Source organism: Erythrolamprus reginae, chromosome 5 (assembly GCF_031021105.1).
Source record: "Erythrolamprus reginae isolate rEryReg1 chromosome 5, rEryReg1.hap1, whole genome shotgun sequence".
In the NCBI taxonomy this organism is placed as follows: Eukaryota; Metazoa; Chordata; class Lepidosauria; order Squamata; family Dipsadidae; genus Erythrolamprus; species Erythrolamprus reginae.
Genome location: NC_091954.1, coordinates 79,145 through 102,021, shown reverse-complemented (window position 1 = coordinate 102,021; position 22,877 = coordinate 79,145). Strand labels below are relative to the sequence as shown.

The following is a 22,877-nucleotide window of genomic DNA, read 5'->3' as shown; positions in this document are numbered from 1 at the left end:
GCTTCCTGTTTAGAATTTGCAGATTTCTTGTTTTAGCCATTCTGTCGTGTCCGACTCTGGCCGACGTGATAGGCAAGTGCTCTCCCTGCCGCCCTGTCAATCACAGTTTCTTCTGGTTGTTGGCTGTTGCCCTTTGTATCAGATTTGATGTTACTGAGCCAGGGTCCGCTCGACCCTTCTTGTTCCCCTTCTCGTCTTCTTGCTCTGCTAACCGTTCCTAGCTCCCTTGCCTTCTCCGATGAATTTGCACGCACGATGGGGCCAAAGTAAATCAGGCCTTGTCTTATGAGTTTAGCCTCCAGGGATTGGGATCTGTCTGATTTTATAGGAGTTAGTTACTCTGACTGCCCGTGGCTTATGCAGTAGTTTAAGAGACCACCGTGCTTCTTCACAAGCGCCAATTCTCCTTCGACCAGCCCTTCTTAGTGACCAACCGTCACGCCCGTCCATCACGATAGGTGAGGCTATTGCTCCAGCGAGTCTGCCTTTTGCATTTCTATCAACATCTCTTCTTTTCCAGATCTTATTCCTGCTAAACATTCCGTCATTAGTCAGTGTGAAAAGACAGCTAGGCAACAGCATGCTTGTGTCACTCTCCATGGCACGGTCAGCCAGAGGTTTAGACTGGACTGTCCACCTACAGAGTCCTTCCAAGGACCTGGGCTGGGCCGGTGTGGTTGAGTGATGGAGACGGAGGTCTCCTCGCAGGGTGGAAGCTGTTCTGAGTCAAGCTGCCTTTTCGCGATGGTGAATTTGTCAGTGCCGAGGAAGGGGCTCCAGGGGGGCTCCAGGTGTTTTGGGATGGCACCCAAGGCCCCACTGGACTCTGGGTCGCCACATGTCCTGGGAGTTTAGCATAGCCCGGCAACGCAGCAAGCGCGAGTGGCCCAGGCCGCATGGAAAAAAGACCTCAACCAGGTGGTGGACTCCGCGGAAAGTTACATCAGCCTCTCGTCAGGAGACAACTCCCTCGAAAGTTCATTTTATCTATTTATTTATTTATTCATTCATTCATTCAGTTATTTGAATTTATATGCCGCCCACTCCCTGAGGATACAGGGTGGCTAAAATGAAATATTCTAGAATACTTTAAGACGGAATTCACATAACTCTGTGCCATATTTGCCTGTGCAGCTTCTAAGGTCTGTACCTGCGTTTTGGGAATCAAAACACTTGGTTTTTTTAAAAATATCTCATGGGAAAAAGGGCAACCATAGACCATATCCAGCAACTAATAAAAATACAGAATTCTGTAGGAAAAGCATAAGCTATTAAATAACAGCGTTGGTTATAAAAGTTTATATCTTAAAGTTTATTTAAACGTTTAGTAATAAAAGTTTCTTTTATTTGCATAGATTCAAGACCCCTAATCCAATCTGCTGATATTCTCAACCAATCTAAGAGCTTAAACTTTGCGAAATAAAAAAGCCCTGAAGCTCCAAGTAGTTAAACTTTAGTACTGAGAATGGAATATTGCTCTGTTAAGAAATAGCAAAGCACAAGAACTCCTAACGTAATTAATAAACTAGGTACAAATAAGTTCCTTTCCCTCCACTCTTCTGTCAGAATCAGAAGCATAAATAGATTTCACCACACAGGATAATCACGACAAAATTGAGATTGTGTTATCAAAATAACATAAAAGCTGAATGGCCTGCTGGTGTGTCCCCCTGTCAATCAAAGTTTCATTTCTGAACCCACCAAGGACTTTCTCCCCTGAATAAACAAGAGGGAAGGGTCCCCAGGAAGTCTCGGGCGCAGTGGTCTTACCTTGTGCACGCTAGTGGGCTCTTCCAGCCACGCATAGTACATCTCTTCCACGTAGGTGGAGTTGCTCCCGCTCAAAAACGGTTCCTGGACTCCCGGAGAAACGTAAGGCCGACTCGGCCGGAACACGGTCTTCGCAAAGGAAGCCAGGCCACAACACTTCACAGTGTCGGCCAGCAGCCGCAGGTGGCTCATCATCTTTCATCGATGGGTGGACTGCGTGAGTGCAAACACAGACAAGACACGGAGGTTATCTTACGTAATAAACAAGAATAACGTTGCATGGTATGGTTGTGTGTAGGTTTGCTTTTAATAATGGGGTTTTTAGTGTTTTTTAAATTATTAAATTTGTTGTACATTGTTTTATTGTTGCTGTGAGCCGCCCCGAGTCTACGGAGAGGGGAGGCATACAAATCTAATTAAATAAATAAATAAATAAAGTGTACAAATCCAATATTAAAAACAATTTAAAATCCTTATAATTAAAATAATCGTACAACTCAATCAAACCATACATAAAGCGTAATAGCTGGGGGGGTATATCAACTTCCCCGTGCCTGGCGACATAGGTGGGTTTTCAATAGCTTGCAGAAGGCGAGGAGGGTGGGGGCAGTCCTAATCTCCGGGGGGAGTTGATTCCAGAGGGCCGGGGCCACCACAAAGAAGGCTCTTCCCCTGGGTCCCTCCAGATGGCATTGCTTGGTCAATGGGACCCGGAGAAGGCCGACTCTGTGGGACCTGATCGGCCGCTGGGATTCATGCGGCAGAAGGCGGTCCCAGAGGTATTCTGGTCCGATGCCATGTAGGGCTTTGTACGTCATCACCAACACTTTGAATTGTGACCGGAAACTGATTGGCAGCCAGTGCAGGTGGCGGAGTGTTGGAGAGAGGTGGGCAGACCGAGGGAGGCCGTGATGGCTCTTGCGCTCTGCACGATCTGAAGTCTGACGTAGCGTCACTGGGGCTAGTAGCGGAAAGAGAGCGGGGGCAGAGGAGGAGGAGACCGGTGGGGGCGGTGGGGGCCGCCTGAGCCTGGTAACTTTCTGTCAGGCGTTTCATTGCCCAGCTAGGGAGCCTCCTCGGGGCCAGAAGGAGGGGAGGTGGGCAAATGTCCGGAGTTTCTCACACGCAAGAAAAGCAGCACCTGAAATCGGAGTCCTGTTGGTGGTCAGCAGTGCTGCCATTAATGCCATTGAGTGCGTTTGGGTTTTTCCCTCCGTGTGAAGTGAGTCGGCCCATCTGCTGAGCCCCCCTTCCAAAAGCAGGACGCGCTCACCCCATGGGAGCAAGAGGGCAGTGCCGGGGCCTCCGCTTGAGGATGAGCCTGCACGGACACTGACCCAGCCCTGGACTGCAACACTTTACCTTCTGGCCAGCTTTCTCCCCCCCCCACCCCAGCCTCCCCACAGAGACGGACAGGTCTGCAGTCCACAGCGTCTCTGGATCCGATCTCCCAGGATGCCCCTTTCTTCAAGCACTGGGAGGGGCACCCCTCATCCAAGGGCGGGGGGGGATTCAAGGGGAACGCCCATCCTCCACAGCTCCCTCCCCCCTGGGGACATGGCAGAAAATAAAGGCTAGGCCAGGGGTCTCCAATGTGGACGGCTTTAAGACCTGCGGACATGGCTGGCTGGGGAATGGTAGGAGTCTACGGGTTCCCAAGGCTGGAACTGTCTCCTATGCACCCAAAATGGTCACCAAACATCACAAAAAAAAAAAGCACAACATCTCAGGAAGCACAAACTGCCCGAGGAGCTGCGTCTGGCCTGGTTCTGCAACCCAACAAGAACACCGCACACCAAGACAACTAGACACAAGAACAGTTTTCCCCCAAATGCCAGGCTGTACCTCATGAATCTTGACAAATGTATATTTTCTTTTATGTACACTGCATAGCATAGGCACCAATTCCTTGTGCGTCCATTCACACTTGGCCAATAAAGAATTCTGTTCTGTTCTGTTCTGTTCTGGTCTGGTCTAGTCCAGTCCTAAAAGATTAGGTTTCCTGATTACTTTTACTTATAGAGAAGCTGTAACTATATTATAACTAGGTAAGCAGTGGTCCCATATTTGAGGGGCTGCCACAAAAGAAAGGGGGGGGTTTCAACCTTTTCTCCAAAGCTCCTGGAGCAAGACAAGAAACAATGGGTGGAAAGCAGTCACGGGAACTCGGGAGAAACTTCCTAACACTGAGAACAATGAGCCAGCGGAAGGGTTTGCATTCAGGTGTTGTGGTGGCTTCATCCCTGGAGGTTTTGAAGAAAAGACCAGACAGCCATCTGCCTGAAGTAGTGCAGGATCTCCTGCTTGAGCCGGGGAGGGGGAGGTGAACTTGAGGACCTCCAAGGTCTCTTCCTGCTCTATTCTGGTTCTAGACCTTCCTTCAGAGACCGAGGCCTCTGCACAACGTGAAGGAATTTGGGTGTCGTCACTTGTGCCTCTGGGGAGAATGCTGGGCTTCTGTGAGTCTCCTCTGTCGCTGTCCATGGTGCTGGGGACTCTCCCATAACCCTAGAACAGAAATTCTTTATTGGCCGAGTGTGGTGGGACACACAAGGGATTTTGTCTTTGGTGCAGATGCTCTCAGGGTACATAAAAGAAAAAGAGACATTATAATAAATAGAATAGAATAGAATAGAGTAGAGTAGAGTAGAGTAGAATAGAATAGAATAGAATAGAATAGAACAGAAATTCTTTATTGGCCGAGTGTGGTGGGACACACAAGGGATTTTGTCTTTGGTGCAGATGCTCTCAGGGTACATAAAAGAAAAAGAGACATTATAATAAATAGAATAGAATAGAATAGAGTAGAGTAGAGTAGAATAGAATAGAATAGAATAGAATTCTTTATTGGCCAAGTGTGATTGGACACACAAGGGATTTGTCTTTGGTGCAGATGCTCTCAGGGTACATAAAAGAAAAAGAGATATTTGTCAAGAATCATGAGGTGCAACACTTAATGATGGTCATCTAGGTCAAATAAGCAATCAGGAAACCATCAATATTAATATAAATCTTAAGGATACAAGCAACAAGTGACAGTCATACAGTCCTAAGTGGGAGGAGATGAGTGACAGGAACGATGAAAAGACTAATAGTAATGCAGCCTTACTGAATAGCTTGACAGTGTTGAGGGAATGATAGTATTTGTTTAGCAGAGTGACGGCATTCAGCGGGGGAGGAAAACTGTCCTTGTGTCTACTTGTCTTGGTGTGCAGTGCTCTATATCAACGTTTTGAGGGCAGGAGTGGAAAGAGTTTATGTCCAGCACTGAATTTCTAAGCACCGATATTCTTCCCATCCTGTTTCTTTGAGATTCAACCTCTCCTTCCACCAAGAGTCTCAGGCAACACCACAGTTTGCATAATTCTCATTTTTGTATATATAAGCACATCATAGATTTCGAATATGTGTTTCAAGGTCTGCTAGTCTATGTATTTTTTTCACTGTTCCTTTATTGTTGATCATTGGTCTTAAAAGGCAAAGTTATCCATCATCTTGATGTCTTCATTGTCAGTTCTAAGGCTATTGTTCCATACTATTAGTTTATATTTATACAAAATGACAATTCGAAATTGCAGAAGAGCCTTATTCTTAGATCATTTTAATACACTCTATGTAACGGTCTTGAGCATTTAAAAAAAAATTATTTAGGTAGTTGGATTTTGCCATTGTAATAATGGAATTAAGATCACAACTCATATTTTTCATGTAGCATAGTCATTTCTACAGGCATATGCAACGTTCACCTCCAGACCCCCTTAATGACTAAATTTTCAGGGGTCTGAGATTGGTCCAGCTTGGGTGATTCGCTGATAAAGGAATCTGTTGCTTTAAACACTGAAAAATATGGCTTCACGGTCGAATTCAGCAAGCGAAGGTTTGCTCCTTCTTACTATATCTATGTACCAAATACCTATCCACACCTATCACCCACTCCTATCATCCACCAAACATCTAATTATGCAGCAGACACCCATCTATCATATCTGTCTGTCTGTCTATCATATCTATTTATTTATTTATTTATTTGTTTGTTTGTTTGTTTGTCCAATACACAAAACATATCGAGGGAAATGAAGTATTACATATAAGGAAAAGATATGACAATGGAGGGAAGATATATGACATATGGGATAAGGGGAGACAAATTGGACAGGGGACGAAAGACGCCTCTATATATACTGTATCCATCTATCTATTTCTGTCTGTCTGTCTCTATATATTATAGCCCCTCCCCGGGCAAAAGAGCCCCCTCACGGCAGCTCCTGCAAGGGGACAGCATCCTTCCGGGAGGAGGAGGAGGGGGCGGGGCTTGGTTGCCCTGGAAACCCCGGCTTCGCCCTCTCCTCATGCTGCTGCGCAACCGGCCCCTCTCCCGGCGGAAGAAGGGGCGGGCCGGGCCGGTTGCCATGGGGACGAGCGTCGCGCGGGGCGCCTCAACGGCCGCGCTCGGTTGCCGTGGCAACGCGGTGGGAGGTTAAAGCAGGCCGCCCGCTTCGCCTTTGCGGCCTATGCCCCCCTCTGACGTGCCCGCCGGGGGCTCGGGTGCCGCGGGAGCCCAGCCGACCCCGCTCCCCGCACCCTACGGGGCCGAGACCCCGCGAGTGCCAAAAGCCCAAAGCCCCGGGGGCCCGGGGGCCTTACCTGCCGGCCTGCCGGTCGGGGAGCCGCTGTCCGCTGTCCGAACGGTGCTGGAGCTGCCGCGCATGCGCGCCTGGCTCGAAGGCGGCCTCTTGTGGGCCGCCGAGTGGGCGCCCGCGGGCGACGGCGCCCGCAAGTCTTCGTGAAGGAGGCTGCGGGTTTGTTTTCCCTCAGAATCTCCCCCCCCCCCCCCCGCTGGCCTTCCCGCAGGGCGAGACGGGTAAAAGTTGCAGGATAATAATAATAATAAGCAGCAGATCTGATTTTTATTCAATTCATTCCATTGCTAGGCCTCCCAATTCCCTAACATGAATCCCCTCAGGTGTTCCTTCCCCAGGAGCCTCCCTCCCTCCCTCCCCCCCCTTCTGGCCAGAGCCGAGGGGCAGCTCAGGGGCCGCGGGCAGAGCCGGCCTTCTGAGGCCCTCCCGTCTCCTCTTTGCCTGGATGGCGGGGCTCCCGGGAAGGGAAGAGGGCCGGCTGCCCCGTCAGGAAGGCTTTGGCGGTCAACCCTCGGACGATGACGCCCGTCTCGGAGTCGAATCGGAAGGGAAACGTTCCCACCGGACGCAGGATCCTCCTCAGGGGAGGAAACCGGGCCTCTCCTCTGCTTGGACATTCGCAGCCCTAAGGCCCGCCACGTTGGGCGCCTGTCATCCTTTCCTTCCTGGATTTCTTCCCCCAAAACACAGTTTCCTGAGGACGTGGTAGTGATAGACTTCCAACAGCACTTAGACTTATTTATTATTATTATTATTATTATTATTATTATTATTATTATTTATTGGATTTGTATGCTGCCCCTCTCCGTAGACTCGGGGCAGCTAACAACAATAGTACAAAACATCATGTAAATCCAATACTTACATATCCCGCTCCACAGCGCTTCCCCAGCCCTCTGTCAGTGGTTGACGGAATCCACATGTTTGCCCCCAACAACCCAGGCCCTCCTCTGCCCCCCCCTGGGAAGGACGGGAGTCCACTTTTGAGCCTGGTGAGATCCAGTCGGCCAAACCGCTGGCAGCGGTGGTGATCAGCAGAGGGAGCCTGCCGTCCTGCACTCTAACCACTGCGCCACCCAGGCCCATCATGGTGGTGCTTGTTTTACTGTGAGGCCTGGAGCAGCACAACAGCCCCGTCCCAGCCCTCTCGGCCATGGAACAGGTGAAGACCTCCACCTCCCTCGCATTCATCACAATTGGGGCCAAGGCCGGAGGGAGCAGGACATTCCAGTGGCTCTTCTGTGACTTGTGGACTTCAACTCCCAGAATTCCTGAGCCACATGTCACAGAAGAGCCAACTTGGCCCAGGGAGATGCAAAGGAAAAGGTCAAGGCCTTGGTAGAGGGCTTCAAGGATGGATGGCCTTGATGAGGACGTCTATCAAGGCTGCGGCTCTAGAGGGGAGCCCTGGGATTTAGCTACAGTGCTGATATGTGATGGTGGCTGAGGTGCAGACTGACCAGGCCAGGGAGCGGGCAAGCCTTCCACTTGGGCTCCGAAAGAGGGTCCTAGGAAGGGGAAGCCCCCCCCCCCCCCCGACTGAAGCCCAGATCATCGGCCTGCTTCAGATGCGGAAAAGAGGGACACCAGGCAGCCAGGTGTTTCGCCAAGCCCATCCCTAGGATGACCCTTGCTGGCAGGAAAAAAGCTGACAAGCCATCTGCATTGAAAGACCCGGAAGTCGTTGAGGTCATTCCCCCCTCTCCCAGGCCAGAAGGAGCTGGGACCTCCAACCACCCCAGGAGACAGCAGATCAGATGGTGACTCCCCCCGGTAAGTCAACCCACGGGGCCCCTCAGCCTCCCAGCAGAACTACGGGCACCATCATCCACAGACATCCTCTCTTCCGCCTCCTTTTTGCCTGTCCCTTTAATCATTGAAGGTGAGCAGCCTTTGGGGGTCAAGGAAATCCCAGACTCTGGGAGACACAAACTGCAGCAGCATCTGGTGGCCTGGATTCTTCCCCTCCTGGCCCTCTGAGTGGGTGGCAGAAGGAGGGGTCAGCCGCTCCCTTCCAAACACCCCGATAAACCGTAAATGGCTATTCTCCTTTGTATGCCTATTCTGCTGGTTCCGTTGTGTCTTTATTTCCTCCTAGGACTAATGTCCCTGTTGCAGGGGGGGGCGAATGTCAGCCCCCACACAGCCTGCTTGCTCCGGCTGCCATTTCTCTGGTCCAAGGGAAGCAACTCTGACCTCTGTGGTGGGTTGGATGGTTTTTGGCAAGTATGTATTGCTGGTGGACACAGATGTGACGCTGTCTATATACATGAGATGAGGGGGACGGGAGGCACGCTGGTGCACCTATGCACGCCCTTTACTGACCCTCTTAGGAATCGGGAGAGGTCAAGGGCGGACAGTCTAAGGGCAAAGTGTTGGGGGGTTGGTCCAGTCCTGAGTTCCAGGCATCAACTACTCTGTTGCTAAAGTCATATTTTCTGCAGTCAGGTTTGGAGCGGTTCACTTTGAGTTTGTGTGCTCGTGTGTTGCTGTGGTTGAAGCTGAAGTAGTCGCTGACAGGAAGGACGTTGCAGCAGATGGTTTTATGGGCTGTGCTTAGGTCGTGTCTAAGGCGGCATAGTCCTGAGCTTTCTGGGCCCAGGATTTCAAGGCTGACCTTGCGTAGGGGATCCTGGGGCGAGTGCAGAGGAGGGGGGGCTCCTTGTGTTGCTGCTGCTGTGGCTGGAATCCTTTCATCCCAATGCTGTTCTGCACATAGGTCTATGGGGAAGGAAGGGCCTTCTCTGACTGCACCTGTTTCTGAATATGCCTTTAATGGCTGATCTGCAACCGGCCAGGCTTTTCTCCCTTAATGTAGATTTCATGCCTTTCCTGGGGCCTTTTCTTTGGCATTCGGGGGGGGGGGGGGCTTTCTTGATGTTTCTCTATCCAGGCAGTTTCCTATTTGCAAAAACAATCAACCAGCCAAGGACTTCTTCAGAAAAAAGGAGTTTGCCCCCCACTCCAGCCCTTCAGTGGTGGGAGGTGGTGTTTGGGGGGGGGGAGCTAATGAAGCTTTTGAAGAGCCTCCCCCCCCTCTCAGAGTTTGATTGCAATTTCTGGAAAGGTGCCTCACTCACTTAAAGGTTTGTTTGCACTAATCAACACCATGTTGAGCCTCAAAGCCGCAGCCCCCTCCAGCAGGAAAGCCCCCGCCGGGCGACCTCTTCTGCCAGGACAAAGCCCAGGGCTCTGCTCTCCTCCTCTTTTGTTCTTGGTGCCGCATCCATTTTTAATGGAAGCCTTTGAAGCCCCTTCCCCAACCTGTTGCACAGGTGCCAGGCCTCCAGTCCCCTTTTTAACGCCTCCTTTGTTCCCATTGCAAACCCTTCTGGGCTCCAGACCTCTCGCCCGCCCACCTGCCCGTGGAAAGAGGACAGGTTGAGGGGAAGGCAGGGGGCCATCCCTAGTCAGGCGCCAGGCATCTGTTTGCCGTCGTTTTCATTCACCACGCCAGCCTTTTAAAGCTCTTCCTCTGGGCGCGGCGGGTGGAACTGAGCCGCCATTGTTGGTAGGACCATAAAAGTGATTCTTCCCAGGGGACGCCCCACCTTGGCCCCCCCCCCCACAGATATCGCTTCATGTTCCTTGGGATTTATCCACAACTGCTTGTTTTTATTGTTCAGCCACTGAACTTTTTGTGGCCCCACGGACCCCACCATGTGTCCGGTCCCCACACCCTCCACTGTCCATGGCATTCAATTAAGCTACACCCACTGCCGCCCCTCCCCCCTTCTCCTCTGTGCTTTCCAACTCCCCCAGCATCAGGGTGGTCTCCAAGCGGCCCAAGTGTTTGAGCTCCGGCCTCAGCCGCCCAGCGTCCTTCCGAAGAAGAAGAACAGGGTGGGTTCCCTTTGGCATCGACCGTGGGGAGCCGATGCAGAAGTCGGGGTGGGGGGCATCGGCTCGCCACACTGTCATTAGAAGGCCAGTTGACTATGGGAACCTGGGGGGGATTTGTGCTGGAGAGGCCTCTGCTTGGGTCTGACCCGGTGGTGAGGGAGGGGGGAAGTTCTCCCCTCGCCCTGCCAGGCTACAGGGAGAGGTTTGCAGCCTGTTCAGGGTCAACGGTGCCCCCGCCGGACATCTTGGGACACCTTTGGGATTGGGTGGTTTCTTTGTGGGTGGATCTTATGGACCTTCTGCCTCAGGTCTGGCTTTCCTTTTGTCTCTGTCCACGCCCTTCTCCCTCGACCATGGGTCTGGAGGTCTGAAGCCCAGCTGACCCTGTGCTTGTATTTGTGGGTCTGGCTTCTCCTGTTGTAGTTGTCTATCTTTTCATCACCCATTGGAAGAAGAGCCGCCTCGGGTTGGTCTCGGTTCTGAAGCACGCGTGGCCTTCCCACCTATGCAAAGACCCTGGCCGCTTCAGGGATTGGGCCCCTCACTCTCCAAGTGCGGCCAGTGGGGTCTTCCTAGGTAAAGAGGGCCAGCAAGGATGGGAGAAAATTCAAGTGGTCAGGCCAGAAAAGATTGGGACACTTTCAGCTGGACGGGCGGGTGGACGGACGGAGAGACAGAGGACATGTCATGTACAACAGGGATTTATGAACCTCCAGTGACCAAAGGACTGGCCATCCTTCGGAACTGTGATTCAGGCCACTGGCTGTCTGAGCCCAGATGGTCCCCAGGTGAAGTCCTGAAATTATATTGAAATATGGGCAGATTAGTACCTGGTTGTTACAGTAACCATGATTAAAAAGAGGCGTTTCCATTTCATATGGAAACTCAGCCTTCTAAAGTGATTGAAAAGTTTAAACTAAATTGGCTTTTAGTGGCTCAAAACCTCTGGCTCTTCCCCGAGAACATCTGGGCAGCAGCCAGCCAGGAGTTTTGCCCAAGCCGAGCGCGTCTCCTGTGGCTTGTGAGGGAAGCTGTTTGGAAACTCTGGTTCCTTCGCTCAAGAAAGACACCGCAGGAGAGAATGAAAGTGCTGATTCTGACCATCGGCCCACGGCTCAAATGTAGTGTGAAAGACAGAGCTGGTAGTCCTGTCTGTTTCCCTGTTGGTCTGATTGGCATCCTGCTATGAATATTTGTGTGTGGGGGGGGAGATAATGCCTTTATTTTGAAGGCACCTGTCAGGGCTTGAGACGTGTGTTTCCTCCAATCTCTCCGCAGGCAGGGACGGCTGTCTGACCTCTCAGGGAGTCAGTTCTTTACAAGGCTGTTTTTCAGTTTGATGAACTTATGAATATCAAGCGTGTGCCGGGCATGGCAAACGATGGGCTGATTGAAGGCTCATGGAGCCCAGTGGGGGGCAAAGAATTTCAGAACCAGGTTTTTTCCTGGCGCCAAAGAAAGCCATTTGCTTCAGGGAGGAGGAGGAGGAGACCTGCTGGCTCTCAGCTCTTTCCCTCTGAGGAAGGCCTTCCTGGGGGACCCCCTCGGCTCTGGACGTTTGCTCCCTTGGGGGTGCCCGTAACTCTGTTCATGTCTGCCGGTCAGCAGGCCTCCACCCCCCCCCCCCAATGGGTCCTCGATGGGGATGCTGCACTTCTCGCCATGGGCTGCCCCCTGGCTGGGGGTGGGGCATGTGTGTTTCCTTTCCTTTCCTGAGAGATGGACATTTCGTGCGGACGTCAACTCCCGGGGCAGAGCTATTGGTGCAGCCTTGTTTATAAGTTTGCCGGCGAGAGCAGAATCCGCAGAGAGGCAGGAGAGCCACTGGGGTGGACGTCCATTGCTCCTGTGATAGGAAATGACCCCGGGAGGCGGAGCAAGGAGAAGTCCCCAAGGGAACCCACCACAGATAATGGGGTGGGCAAGGGCCTCGGAAGAGTCACCCTCTCGCCCACACACGCACTTTGGGGCCTGTAGAGAGGGGCAGGGGGAGAGGAGAGCTCCGAGCCTTGCCAATTAGACCAGGGCAAGGTCCAGTTGATGTCCGGGGGGGGGGGCCAAGAGCCTGGAGTTCCCCCAGACTGCCTGGAAACTGAGCCAGCGCCACATTCGGGGGTCCCTCTTTCTTTCCTTCTTTCCTTCTTTCTCTTTCTCTCTCTCCTTCCTTCCTTCCTTCCTTCCTTTCCGGGCTCAATTTCTGCACCCTCTCCGTCCCCAGCAGTGGCAGCCAAAGGGTGGGGGTGCTCTGGGGGGAACGGGAGTCTTGCTGCACCCAAAGAGCCCAGCTTGGGGCCCGGACACTCCTGCCCACGGAATCCCTCTGCTCCCTTCAGGGGCCCCAGGGGGCTGATGGGCCCAGACACGGCAAGCCCAGTGGCACCACGCTTGGCCGGAGTGACGGATGCTCCCCGAGGACCCCCTGCAGAGGGGGGGGCACTCCAGGGGGGGGAGGCACTTCAGCCTCTTCAAGTGCCTCCCGTACCCTCTGATCATGCTCCTGTGGTGTTACGGGGCTTGGTCAGTTGGTTTCAGGTAGTGCATATCATTATGGCATGAGCCACCATTTTAATCACAAATCAATCAGTGGTTATTCGTTAATTTATTAATATTTAATATTAATTAATCAATTAACAACTCCCCCCCCCCGAAGTTGTGACTGTGCCAACACTGGAAGCTTTTAACAAGAGATTGGACACTCATTTGTCCGGAATGCTATAGGGTTTCCTGTTGAAGCAGGGGGCTGGACCAGAGGACCCACAACTCTGTTATCCTATCCAATTCTATTTCTTGATCACCCCCACCCAACCCCAAAAAACCCTTTGAGATTTAGTTTTTCAATTAAATACAGTCAACGAATCTGAAGTGTTTGAAATACTGTATATTGAAAGCTTTTACACCACATGCTTGACCCACGGAGGCTCCTCCCTGCCTTTTCCAGCCCTGTTTCCTCCCAGGAGATTCCTAGAGGCCCCACAGAGGCTCCTCCCTGCCTTTTCCAGCCCTGTTTCCTCCCAGGAGATTCCTAGAGGCCTCACAGAGGCTCCTCCCTGCCTTTTCCAGCCCTGTTTCCTCCCAGTAGATTCCTAGAGGCCCCACAGAGGCTCCTCACTGCCTTTTTTGGGTTACAATTTCAGAGGCTCAGGTTTGTAAGTGGAAAATGGTTCTTGAGAAGAGTGAAAAAAAATCCTGAACACCCGGTTGGTTCTTATCTAGAAAAGTTTGCAAGTAGGTGTTCGTAGGTGGAGGTGCCACTGTGCAGGCCACTTCGAAACCTCCCCCGCCCCGGAAGCCTCCCTAACGGTCCTCCCATTCCAGATGCATTGGGCGTGAACCCCCTCTGGAACGGGCCCTAGGACAGGCCCTGCACTGCCACCTCATCCGTCTTGTGGAAACCTGTGGCTGACCTGTGCTGATACAACCGAGGGGCCACCCACGATGGGCGAGACCCCTGATGCGTCCATGGGCACATCTTGGGCCCCTTTGAGCCACCCCGCGTGTGTGCGTGCGTGTGTGCAGAGGAAGCTGACAGTCCGGACCGGTGTGGAAAGGGATGGGGAGGGAGGCTGGTGGGCTCTGCCTACACTTAAGCGGTGATGAATGCGCGAGGGATCGGCTGCAAGCATAACAAGACCATAAATATGGAGCTCCTTTAGTGTCCGGGATGTCAGAAGACGACAGCAGCTGATATTTTACATTTTACAAATTGTGCCAATTTGCTTTAGAAAAAAGAAAAGTCAAGTGTGTTTGGGAAAGGCAGGCAGTCTTTCCATCCTGGCCCACTTCTTTCCCAGGAAAGCCATTTTTAACGCAGTGCAGACCATGAGGGGAGGGGGGGAGCTCCTGAAAGGGGGGGTCTGGTTTTCGGTTAACCCCCTCGTTCCCAAGAAACAAGAGCCCTGTGTTACCCAATGGGGGAATGTTCTGGCAAATGGCTACTTGTTTGCCCCTGGCTCAACCATTCTCTTGGTCAACACATTCCCTTGCCTTTGAGGCTCAAGAGGGTCACCCAGTCTCTGGACACCAGGTGCAGTTGTCCAGTTATCTAGTTTGTTTGACTTCTATGCCGGAGCATTAATGTCTTGAACAAGGCTGTCCACACGCCTTTAGAGGGGTTGCTCCTCGCCCCAGACAGACGGACGGACGGACAGACAGACAGACACGACGGACAAAGGATTGCTCATCCAGGATCTTCCTCTCCCCCCTTCCCCCTCCCCTGTTTGTGTTGTGGGAAATTATCTATCACGCGCAGGCGAAAGGGTTGTTCTGAATCCACCTTCCAATCTTTGCAAACGTCTGAACGGTTCAGAGAAACAAGGGCAGGACGGAGGGAAAATTCACTCACATTTCTTCCGTTTTTGTATGAGCCTCACGCGCAGCTTTACTAACCAAAACACCAGGGCATTTGGAACGGAATTTTATTTGGGAGGCCACCTTCCACGCACCAATTGCTCCTCCTCCTTTTTCCACTCCGAAAGCATTTTTCATGCATGGTGTCCGTATCCCTCACGACGCAGCACTTGTCCTTCATACGTGGTCGTATCGATGGTTTGGAGAGCGTGAACTGTCAGTATGGTTGATTTTTGTTTTTATTATTCTTAGAAATGGCATCAGATGTGAAGACACAGGCCGGGACCCGTCATACTTCCTGCCTCGTTTTTGCATATCGACATTTGCATTGTATTCGTCTTTGTCTATGGGAGGCCGGACGCTAGCGGGCCTTAACAGGTCCTTCAGAAGTGGTAGTTCGGAGAACCGGTTGTTAGAAATCTCCACTTCTACGAGGGTCCATCCTGTCAGGAATGTTTCCGTAGCCCGGTCTTTCCTGCCCTGCTTACAGAAACCGCCCCCAACACTGGCCCTTGCCACCACCTCCCCTGGTTCATGGTCCAGAAAAAGGGCCTTCCTTTGTGGGCTTCCTTAATCCTTCCTGGTTCTTCCCCCTTTGCTTGACTTTATCCTAGAGGGGGAGGGGTTCTTTTGAGCTTTTCGTGAGGAGGGGCCCAGGTGAGTGGCCTTCAGCAAGGCTCCTCCTCGGCTCACCTGTTGTGAAAGGGTGGCAAGTGAGCCCCCCCGCCCCCCCCAATGAACAGACCCAACGCAGGCAGGCAGACGTGGGGAGAATCATCCCTCAAGTTTTATTACACCTCCGCCACCAAAGGGCATCCTGGACACAGAGTACAAGGTCAAGACACCACCACCACCACCACCACTGCACAGCCTGCCCCCTTTCCACACCCGTCGCCCAGGGACCCCGGGGGCTGAGTGGGAGAAGCTGTGGTTTGGGTCCCATTGGCTTGCTGGCTGGACAGCTGTCCCCACCCGTCCCTCCTGGCTGCGGTGGGGGGGGGGGGCTCCCCGTGGGTGGCATCGCCTTTGGAACCCCCCACCCGGAGGCAAAGAGGGAGCGATGGTCGGCCGGGCCCCATCCCCTTCTTTGGGTGGGGGGGACTGCCTTGTCTCTCCCCTCTCCCGGCTGCACAGGAGGCTCAACTCCCGTCTCTGGGCAGATTCAGGGAGCCCCCAGGACCCCCCTGGCCCCCCTTCCCCCCACACTCCCCAGAGGGGACTCCTCCCAGACACACACACACACCAAACCTGGGAAGGGGGCTGGGGAAGGGGGCTGGGGAAGGCCGCGCAGGGCTGCCCTGGGGAGCTCTGCCATCACGTGAGTGAGAGTCCAGGTCTCATTGGACGTCTAGGCAACGTGTGCAGGTCACAAAACCCAGCAAAGAACTTTGTGCAGTTGACTTTTAAGGGGGGGGGGGGGAAGCTGATTAATGACATCACGAGTCTATGGCCCCCACTGCAGGTTTTCTAAATGCAGGTCCCACTCAAAAGGGCTCGTTCGGACCCCCGCCTCCCCTCCTCTGCCCGTTCTCTGTTCCCGTGCCAGCTGCACACACACACACACACACGCACACACCATCGGATCGTTCCTGCGGTGTCCCCCCTTTGGCTCACCCAGAAGAGGGCTTGGGGGGAAAACTCAGGCCGACTTGAATTGTGCATGTAATGCAAGGGGTGTGTGTGTGTGTGTGTGTGTGTGTGTGTAGGAAGGGAGACTAGCATAGATCTATTTCAAGCTCTTTTGCTCTCGTCAGACAGCCAGACCCTCTACCAGGATTGGACCCCAGGCGGTCTGCCGGCAAGGGAGTCGCTTTCCCCTCCAGGCCGCCTTTTCCTTGGGGTTTCCCCCTCCATGACCCCCCCCCCTGCGGCCGTGTCAGCTCAGCGCTTACAAAAGAAAGGTGCCCCCCCCCCTTCGCACGGGGCTGCACGGAGTGGGGCTGTGCCCGTGAGCTCCCCACATCCACGTGGGCACAGGCTCAAGGCCCCTCCAACCAGAGGAAGGCCGGCCCGATGCCACCGGCTTCCAGGGAATGCCGTAAAGGGGGTGGGGGGGTGGGGGGCTTCCGCCGGCCGTCCTCTCTTGGCAAAAGGGGGGAGAAACGGGCGACGGTGCTGCCATCAACTTTACTTTCTGCTTTGGAAAGAAAAGAGATTTTTCTTCTTCTCAAATATCCACCTTGTTCTTCAGACGTCCCGTCCGCTGATGCTCTGTAGGGAAAAGGGGTGGGGGGGGGCGTTCGCCGGGCACCTCAGGGTCCCTCTAACCGTCCAAGCCCCGTCCTTTCTCCTCCTCGGGGGGAGGGCTGGCCTGGGACCCCACGGCCTGGTAGAGGAAAGGGTAGAGCTTGACCTCCGGCCTCGGCGTAGAGCAGCACCTGCACTCCTCACTGTAGTATCGAAGCAACAGCTTGTAAACGTCTCCTGGGGAATGGAAAGGGAGGGAGGGGAGGGAGGGAGGGTTACATAGAGGCAGTTCTCTACTTATGACCACAACAGAGCCCAGCATTTCTGCTGCTAATGGAGTCATGGATTAAGTGAGCTTTGTGCCCAATTGCACGGCCTCCCTTGCCACGGCACCTACGTCCACCAGCCCGGCTGATTCCCTGAAATTCCCCGGGAGTCACCGAGAGCCGGCCTGGTCCAAGAGCTAAGGGCGCCAGGCTAGAAAGCAAGGTGCCACGGGTTCTAGCCCCACCTTAGCCCTGAAGGGCAGCTGTGTGACCCTGGGTCAGCCAATCTCCCTCAGCCCAGCCCAACTCATGGGGCTGCTGTGGTGGGGGAAACGTTGGGTGGGCTCGCTGCCTTGAGTTATTTATAAAAATAATCGAAGCGGAACACAGAACAGACCAAGAAGCTGCCCAACTCAAAGAAGATTCTGGGCCAAGTCCAATAGATCCAATGCGCAAATTAAAAGCGCATTAAAGGCCTCATCATTGCACGAATCAAAAGACAACTCCCCTTTAAACATTACAAACTGGGGAGACATTTCTAAGGGGGGGGGTGTTGGAGACTACTACTAGTCAATAGATTTTGCGGGTGCCTGCAGCCAGAGGGGCGGCATACAAATCCAATAAATAAATAAATAAATAAATAATCTTGGACAGAAAGTCCCTACAGAGACGGGTGGGGACAACCGAGAAGAGTGCAGGGAGCTCACTCCCTGGGATTAAGGTCGCTGCTTCTAAGCGCTTTGAGCTCGGAGCCTCAGGAGAGACCCGCTTTATGGTCCGTTTCTGTTGCGCCCCCTTCTGGGAGGAGGTTGCAAAGGGTTTCTAGCAGGACGGAGGGGAGGAGGCGATACGCACCCACCGCCTGGCCCCTCTCGCTCAGAAACGTGTGCAGGCTGTAAATGTCCCTCATCAGCTCAGCGTCTCCAAAGGTGAAATAAACCACGTCGCGTCCGGCCTCGGCAGCTGCTAAGATCTGTATCAGGGCTAAAGCAGAGGGACAGAGGACGTGGTGGGGTGGGGCGTCAGCCCTCCCTCCCTGCCTGTCGCCCGTCCGTCCGTCCTGCTGCAGCCCCAGAGGGCAGAGAGAGAGCCTGGCCTCGGCCCCCTTTGCGCCCTCTCGCCTGGAGCCGCAGAGACCCCCGAGATGGGAGGGGAGACGGGTTTACCTTTCAGCCTGGAGTCTCCCCCAAACGCCCCGCAGCCCCAGTTTCCTGTGGCGACAGCTGGAAGGTGGTGTGGAGGGGTCCCGGGCCGAGAGAAGCCGCAGAAGGCCTGCAGGCAGACAAGAGAGGCACTGATGCTCTCGAGGGGCCCTGGTGGGACGGGGGGGCTGATAGGAGGGGGAGGAGGGAGGGGAGGAGGGAGGGGAGGAGGGAGGGGAGGAGAACCCGGCAAGGCGAGAGGGATGGAGAAGCTACTGGCCTTGTTCAGCTCCCTTCTAATTTTCTCCGGAGTGAACTGATCCAGGAAACGCCTGAAATGGAAAGCATCCATGGCCACGATCTCAGTGCAGCGTCTCCGCCATTCGTCCCTGGAGGGAGGGGGAGAGGGAGGGAGGGGAGGGGAGGAGGAGAACGGTGTCAGGACGAGCCCTATACACACAGGACAGGTCTGAGTCCTGGAGCCGAAACGCAGAGCAGGGAAAGAAGCCTGAGGAAAATCAACATTCGCCTCCGTGACCCATAAACGGCATTGAAGTTGGAGGAGGCAGGTGGGAGGGGAGGAGACACTTCAGGACAAAAATTGGAAGTCCAGGATTGTCAACACTCCCCCCCCACCCGGAAAGAAATATCACAGTAACGGGAGTGTCATGTGTCCAATCCAAATAAGTTAATGATTTCTCCCCCTCCCCCCGCCAGCATTTCTTTCCTTTACCCCTGAAGCGCTAACTTTCGGGTGTGGCCCCCAAGGCTCGGTCCGTCATGTCTGCCCACTTACGGCTGACGACAGGACGCAAGGCCTCCACGGACTGTGCCAGGCGGGAGCCACCGTCCCTTCCCAACTTCCCCACCTGCGTTTAGGAGAAAAAAATGACCCACCCCCCCCTCGCAGGTATTACGGAAACAGTTCGGGTGGGAGGCCAGACCTCTTTACAGGCCTGGAAATGAGCCATCGTTTTGTTTGTCCATGTGGAGATTTGTTTCTTAAAACTTATTATATCTTTTTGCTAGCAGCAGGTGGACCTATGTTTTCCTCGGTTACGGCCTCAGCGTTGGGGGGGGGCTGTCAGAATATAAACTGCGTTTGGGAACGTGAAGCGGAACGGAACGGGAAGGAGGAGAGACTCACAGGAGTGAATTTTTATTATTATTATTATTATTATTGGGCAACGTCCTTTTTCCACCCACCGATCAGAAAGGAGACTTTGGAACCTTCTGCTCGGAGATTTTGTAACGGCTCCGCTTCTAACCTAATTTCCAGGACTTTAGTTGTCTCTTCTTTCGCTGGGTGTTTTTTGAGGCCCCCTCTGATCTACTGTGTGTTGATCCTTAAATGCTGCTACATTTTTCTTGACCGGTGTAATGTAAATGCAATGGAACCAGCTGAAAATGGACCTGCGAAGGTCCAAGCAAGCCCACAGGATTCGCCCGCCAGAGTCTGAGCGGCTTCGGTTTTACTGCACGGACTCAGCCTGCTAATTCCAGGCAAGTCTCCCGATTCTTTCTACGGCCCGTCCGTCATTCTCAAAGGCCGGTCAGATCTGTCTTAGGTCTTGGCCGGGGGATCTCAGGGGCGGCCCAGAGCCCCCACCCCCACCCCAGCCACCTCATGGCTCTTGGCCTCCTTCCCATACACAACGGACAATGGGAGAAGCGCCCCTCGAATTCAAGCCCTTGGGCAGTGGTGGGACAACCACCACAACAGCCTCCGCCGATCCCTCCTCCCACCCTCCAGTTCAAGAACCCAAACACAGGCCACAAGACCCGGCGGCAACTGGGATTGTTACAGAGGAATTTATTTAATGGAATTTACTTATCCACCCGTCCACTTAAATGGGCATATGCTGCCCACTCCCGAAGGACCCCGGGCAGCAAGAGGCCAAGCCACAGCGGTCAGAATGGCCCCAACCCATAAACGGATTCGTTACTGTTTTAAAACATTTGTGATATTTTTTATTGGCTATATTTGAAAAAACCTTATGCCCCCTCCCCAAGTGACTGACAGAAAGGGGGGGGCATCAAATGAAACTGAAATGAGGGGTCCTGGCTGGGGGTGTCTGAAGACCACCCACTTTCTGGGGCAGATCCCCCCCCCCCGAAACCGTGCCAATACACATCCGGTTATTTACAGTGAATGTGGAGGGTCAAGAGTCTCACCTGGGCGTCTTGTCTTCGTGGCTCCTGGCCCACTGGTAGGTCTCTGCATAGCCAGTATAGTCACTGTACTGTTCCGTGCCTGAATTAAAATATATATATATATATATATATGTGTGTGTGTGTAGTGGCATTGAAGAAGAAGCCAGTCGTGGGCAGTTGAGCGTTCTGCTTCGTCCCAGGCCTCTCTGGGTCCCTCCCCAGCTTTGCTCTGTTGTTTCCAGGGCCAGCAAGAGGGGGCTGGGGGGGAGGGGCAGAAGAACGATGAAGGCAGAAGTAGCCGGTGGGGGGGAGGGGGGATATTAGGAAAGAGAAGCCCAGAAGGGAAGAGCCCTCCCCTCTCCACGGGAAGGAAAGAAGGAAGGGCAGCCCACTCTGAGGGGAGTTTTCCTCAACCTCGCACCGTGAAAGTCTGTGGACTTCAACGCCCAGATTCCCCCTCCTCCCCCCCCCCCCCCGTGGCCCCATTGGGAACGAGGGGCCCGTCCATCCGGTTGAAACAAAACCTCTCAGAACACAACTGCTGGGTCCCGAGGTTCTTTTGCCTCACTGGGGGCTCAGGAGAGGCATCTCCATTCCTGTGTGTGTTTTTTGCATGACTGGTCTCATATTTGTTACCGGGATGATGTTAAGCAGATGCCGGTCAATTGCAACAAATTTAATTTATCTGCAATTTCTCAGCCTCTTCTGCAAAACCCAGCAGCACAGCCCTGCCCATTAGGCCCCTGGGTCAAGATACATCACTGAGAACAGCGCAATCTCTCAGGACAGATAGCTGCACACAGCCAGAAGCTGCCTAAGCAGAGGTGGAAGCCGGCCAGAGACCGAAGGAGGGGGGTGATGAAGTGGTGGCCATTTCCCATCAAGAGAGTCGGACGCTGCACCACAGATGCTCATTAGAAAACACCAGAATGACTCAAGGACTTCCAGAAAGAGTTTCACTTCGGTTTGCATCTTAGAAGTGTCACTTTTGGGATTTAGGATCCAAAAATGTTGGATTTACCAGCGATAATTGTTCTCAATCTCTTTCGGCCAAGCTCTGCAGGACCCTCCTATATGCAAACAATTCACCGAGATCCCGAGCGCCTCCGTCCTCTAGCTGCTCCCTGGGTCAAGCCCCCTCAGCCACCGGGGAGATTTCCATAACAGATTTAATGATGAAGTTATAATTATAAAGCCCTCATCCATCGTCATTTGGATCCTGCTAAACCCCCACGGATTCCGCTGACGTCTACGCAAGGGCAGATCAAGCGATTTGAACAGCACCTTCAACTCAACGGAAACCCCCACCCCTCCATTCCTCACCTCTCCCCTTTTCCACTTCTCCCCAAACTCATCTGCCAACCCCCAGGCACCGCTGCTCTTTAAAAATGAAATTTATTTTCCAATCAAGCATCTACATGAGTTATTTAGCGGGTACTGAAAACACCTTTCTGCAAATTTTCTGCACAGCCCCCCCACCCCCCACCTCCAGCCGCGAATCCACTTAAGTCCCCTCTGGAGTGTTTGCAAAGATTGCCGTATTTCCTATTCAACAGCTCACACGGGAAAAATCCCTGTGATACACCCAGCCTCTAATGAAATCCACAAGGCCTTGCCGGACGGTGGGAAATGGGATTCCAGTCTCTAAATCGATCCTAAAAATTAAATCAGCCTGTGCATTAGAGGCCGGGAGCTGCCAAACGCTGCAGGAATGGCCGGATTCTGTCCTGGGAAACCGAGAAGCCCCTGGCCTCTTCCGCCCTCAGGACTCATGAACGGAGGCCGAATCCTGCAGCGAATTATTGCCAAGCAGACCCAGACCGAGAAGGAAACAGAGGAACAATGGCACCACCACGTTCACCAGTGGGCTGTGACTCTGGAGAGGAGTCTCCGTTGAAATGTCTCTCTGGTTGTGGAAAGGAGACGCTGGCGAACTATGGAAGACACGACGGAGGAATCCCACGCTGTGGGGGAAAGCCACAGGAGAAGAGGCCGCGCAACGAATGTTCTCAGCCAAGGGTGCGCAGTCCGTGGCTGGAGGCTCCTTCCGGAGACCCCCTCACCCAAAGGAGCCAGGCCACATCACCCAGCACTGGCCTCTCCAAAGCCCGGGGAGGAGCGCAGAGACCCAGGCCCTCATGGTGTCACCTCCACCCCAGAGCAGGCCCCATCCTGACTCGCTCTTGACCGGGCAGCCCGCCCCCCTCCCAACCCCGTGAACCACGGCTGGGCCCTGGGACCCTCCGGGACCCCTCTCGGGGCACAGGGGCTCACCTGTGACGATCAGGCACTCGTTGTGATCCAGGGCCTCCGTGATGAGACGGGAGACGATCAATTCCGGGTTGATCAAGAAGCGGATCTCCTCCTGCACCAGCCCTGCGCCCGTGACGCCCCCTCCGACAAAGCGGTTGGCAAAGTCCACCTGACAAGGCCGGAGGTTGAGAGACGTTAATTTCTGAACAATGACCTGCCTTTGCTGGTCCCCTTCCCTAAATCCAGAAGTGGGTGGGCCGGCCCGTCTCTGGCGG

At 53.6% G+C, this 22,877-nt stretch overlaps 2 protein-coding genes across 2 annotated transcripts in view; both read right to left on the bottom strand.

The window, feature by feature from the left end:
* The window catches only part of OGDHL (oxoglutarate dehydrogenase L), a 43,285-nt gene extending 36,817 nt beyond the window's left edge, over positions 1 to 6,468 (bottom strand). The window contains 2 exon segments of the mRNA XM_070751896.1: positions 1,771 to 1,983; positions 6,415 to 6,468. Of these exon segments, the coding sequence (XP_070607997.1) occupies positions 1,771 to 1,965 (195 nt within the window). The 5' untranslated portion in view covers positions 1,966 to 1,983; positions 6,415 to 6,468.
* Positions 6,469 to 15,365: 8,897 nt separating this feature from the next.
* Positions 15,366 to 22,877, bottom strand: part of PARG (poly(ADP-ribose) glycohydrolase) — a 46,569-nt gene continuing 39,057 nt past the window's right edge. The window contains 6 exon segments of the mRNA XM_070751909.1: positions 15,366 to 17,024; positions 17,909 to 18,037; positions 18,220 to 18,325; positions 18,476 to 18,584; positions 20,371 to 20,449; positions 22,624 to 22,771. Of these exon segments, the coding sequence (XP_070608010.1) occupies positions 16,864 to 17,024; positions 17,909 to 18,037; positions 18,220 to 18,325; positions 18,476 to 18,584; positions 20,371 to 20,449; positions 22,624 to 22,771 (732 nt within the window). The 3' untranslated portion in view covers positions 15,366 to 16,863.